Here is a 3,180-nt window from a genome sequence, read left to right as displayed (position 1 = left end):
GGGTCAGATTGGAGGTCGCCCCGGTGCGCCCCAACCCCCACCCATTCCAACTGGTGACAGTCCCTCCTCCCTCCCCCGTGTCAGAACCCGAGGCCGCCTTGGGAGCACCCCCCGCCCCCAGTTTTCTTCTGAGCCTGATTTAGGGTCCCTCTCCGGCGGCTCTGGTATCCGGTTTGGGGGAACCCTCTCAGCGCCTCGCGTCCGACAGCGGCAGCACCCCGGTAGGAGTCGTTTAGTCCCCCCCATGCCTCTGCTGTCCTCCGAACTCCCCCACAATCTCTCTTTCCACACTCGTGGTCCCTCTACCGTCCATTGAGAAAAAGAACCCCCCCCCGTCCCGAGCCTTGGTCTCCACTTTGGGGGGGGGGCGTCCCCAACTCCGTGTGTGCAGCTCCGCCTGCTTCGCGCTGCCTGCCCCATTCCGGTCCCAGGCACCGCTGCCCGCTCCCCACCCCGGCCGAGGAAGCTGGGGAGGAAGGCGGGGCCCTGCAGACCCTCCCCGCTTCCAGCTGAGGAGCCCGGTGTCCACACCCCCCCCACTGGGACCCTTCCCCTCGGGATCACCGCACCCCACCCCACCCCCCACTTTGGCAGAGTTCTAGCTCGGTGGAACCGCGTTGGGAGAAGCCGAGCTCCCTCCCCACTGCGTGCTCAGTTACGTCCCCCGGTCGATCTCATTCTGAGACCACTTCCCCAGGAAGACAAACTTCTCTCTTCATCTCTCCCACCGCCCCGCCCCACCCCCTAACTTCTGGGTTCACTGAGATCCTTACCCAAGCCATCTAACACCTCAAAGCGGCTCAGGTCAGCCAGGAAAGAACGACTCTGAGAAAGGATGTTCAAAGGGGCGGAGGCCACCTTGCCTATCTCGGTGTCCGAGCCTAAAGACCTCAAAGATCCCTGGTTGAAATCCAGCCAAGAGAGGGTGAAAGCTGGGGTCTGAGACAGCTACTACTGACCCTCTACCCCTATGCCTGCTGGGGGAGGGGGCTGGTGTCAGTGCCACCCCGCCCCTCCCTCACCTCCCACTCCTTCCCTCAGCCCAGCCAGATAACCCAGAGACACGACGCACCTTCACACCTGTCCAGTGTTCAGCCACCTTCGATGACCGTGCGGCTCCAGGTCTGGAGACTCCCACCCTCCGCCTGGTAGCACACTTCCCATCCCTCCCCACCCCCAGACCCCCAACCAGCACACGTAGGAGAACGTGAGAGACTCTCCATAATGGTCTCCTTGGGGACCTGGCAGAGATGCTCAGCAGGCTCATCCTGCCGCCCTCTGAGCACAACACACAACCAACTAGCTTTTTCTTGTTTGTGTCCTCCTACTCTATCCCACACTTCCTCAGCATCCCCAGGGGTGGGGGCGGGGAGCATCTCACCCAGGGCATTCCCTCCCAGATGTGTGTGTGTGAGAGAGAGATGTGTGTCCTGGGAGAGACACAGATGAAGGTTGGCAAGGTGGTAATCCCCAAGTGTGAGGGATTCCCACGACCCTGGGTTGAAGCTAGCTAGGTTCCTTGTGTTCATGGAGAGTCACCGCTGGGAGAGTGAAATTCCAAGTGTCCAGAATCACTGACGTGTGTTGGTGCCGACGGCAGGTGGTTTGACTGGGAAACGGTGAGGGTCATCTGATCGGAGGTAGTGGAGATTGTGTCAGAAGTGGCTTGAGCTAGGCTCCATTCATTGGCATCTACTTCCTTTTTGCCAATGCCTGATTTGTAGCCCAGTGACTCAGGGAAAGACTTCAGGGAAGTTCCTTCCTCAGGCAGGTGCACCTAGCTCAAACTGAGGCTTCATTTTGATTTGTTCAACAAGGTGGGCAACAAGTCCTTCTAGATAGGGGTGGCCCTCACAGGACGAGGTAGTTGTAAATGCATTATCCTCATAGCGAACGGAGACTCTCATGTGTAGTCAGGAAAACGGATCATTTCCCCCAGATATTGGAGATGCATTCCAGCTCTTTCTCTCGTGGACTACATACACAGCACATTGTGTGAGGAACAAAACTTTGTAACTTAAAAAAAAAATCATCTTGAGAAAGACCATGGACAAATGACATTATGCCCAACCAACCAAGATGATAAGAATCATCACACATATTTATGAAACACCTTCTTCATTGCACACACTGTCCTAGGTGCTTTATTTTCAGCATTTATCATCACACAGCTTAATTTCTAGGGACAAAAGTCAGAGAAGTAACTACAAAGCAGTTCAGAAGGAGAGGGAATAGGGCAATGGGGGTGGGGGAGGTGGGAAGGGCAGGAGGCTCAGGGGAAGGGTGATATATGCAATTTTAGGTAAGGAAATTGCTCATACGGAATATGATTATTAGCAAAGACTTGAAGGGGAGGACATATGTATATATGCGGTTCTGCTGAATTATCCATTCAGCAAACTCCTGCCATCTCTTGAATGCAAACACTGCTAGTTGAATTTGACTTTCACTACACTAAAGCTGGTTCTCAAATTTTGGTGTGCCTAAATATGCAAATGGGCTCCCAACACCGCATTTTGTAAACAAACTCCTCTCTATCAGTTGATACTCCTGACTGGGGTTTTCTTTGGATTACTCTTCGAGAAACACTGCTTGAAAAGTTACTAGTGACTTTGAGAACAAACAAAAAAACCTGAAGATCAAATTAGGGTATGTGTGGCTTTAGTGTTGGAAGTATTTCACTCTATTCTCGTTCTTTGAAACTACAATATAAGGCAAAGCCCTGGATTATCCAGAACGTTTCAATTCTTACCTGTACAGGAGCAAGAAAAATTGATTATAAGCTGCTTGGGAACCTCCATTAATAATCATCCCATTTTAGAAATTTCCCCTCACTTAAAAATCATATTTAGCATAGTTTTAGGTTCACAATGAAATTGGTCAGAAGGTCCAGAGATTTCCTGATTACCTCTAGCAACCACACACAAATAGTTTCCCTGTATTATTGTCACTTGACCATACTTTACATTTGGGTTCACTGTTGGCGGTGTACATTCCATGGGAGCAGAAAAACATATCGTGACACGTGTCCACCATTATAATGACATACACATGATTTCACTGCCCTAGGAATTCTCTGTTCATCCATTCTTTTTTTTTTTTGGGTCCGGTAGTGGGGCCTGAACTCTGGGCCTGGGCGCTGTCCCTCAGCTCTTTAGCTCAAGGCTAGCGCTCTACCAC

At 51.9% G+C, this 3,180-nt stretch overlaps 1 protein-coding gene across 1 annotated transcript in view; it reads right to left on the bottom strand.

Annotated features, from left to right (window-relative positions):
- Positions 1-1,907, bottom strand: part of Msi1 (musashi RNA-binding protein 1) — a 26,875-nt gene extending 24,968 nt beyond the window's left edge. Inside the window, exons 1-2 of the mRNA XM_013014290.1 lie at positions 1,856-1,907; positions 774-881 (exon numbers count right to left, since the gene is read on the bottom strand). Of these exons, the coding sequence (XP_012869744.1) occupies positions 774-881; positions 1,856-1,907 (160 nt within the window). The remainder of the gene's footprint in view (positions 1-773; positions 882-1,855) is intronic.
- Positions 1,908-3,180: the final 1,273 nt, after the last annotated feature.

This window comes from Dipodomys ordii, unplaced genomic scaffold, assembly GCF_000151885.1.
Source record: "Dipodomys ordii isolate 6190 unplaced genomic scaffold, Dord_2.0 Scaffold23, whole genome shotgun sequence".
In the NCBI taxonomy this organism is placed as follows: Eukaryota; Metazoa; Chordata; class Mammalia; order Rodentia; family Heteromyidae; genus Dipodomys; species Dipodomys ordii.
Note: the sequence above shows the minus strand (reverse complement) of the source record. Positions and strands in the feature narration are given on the sequence as shown.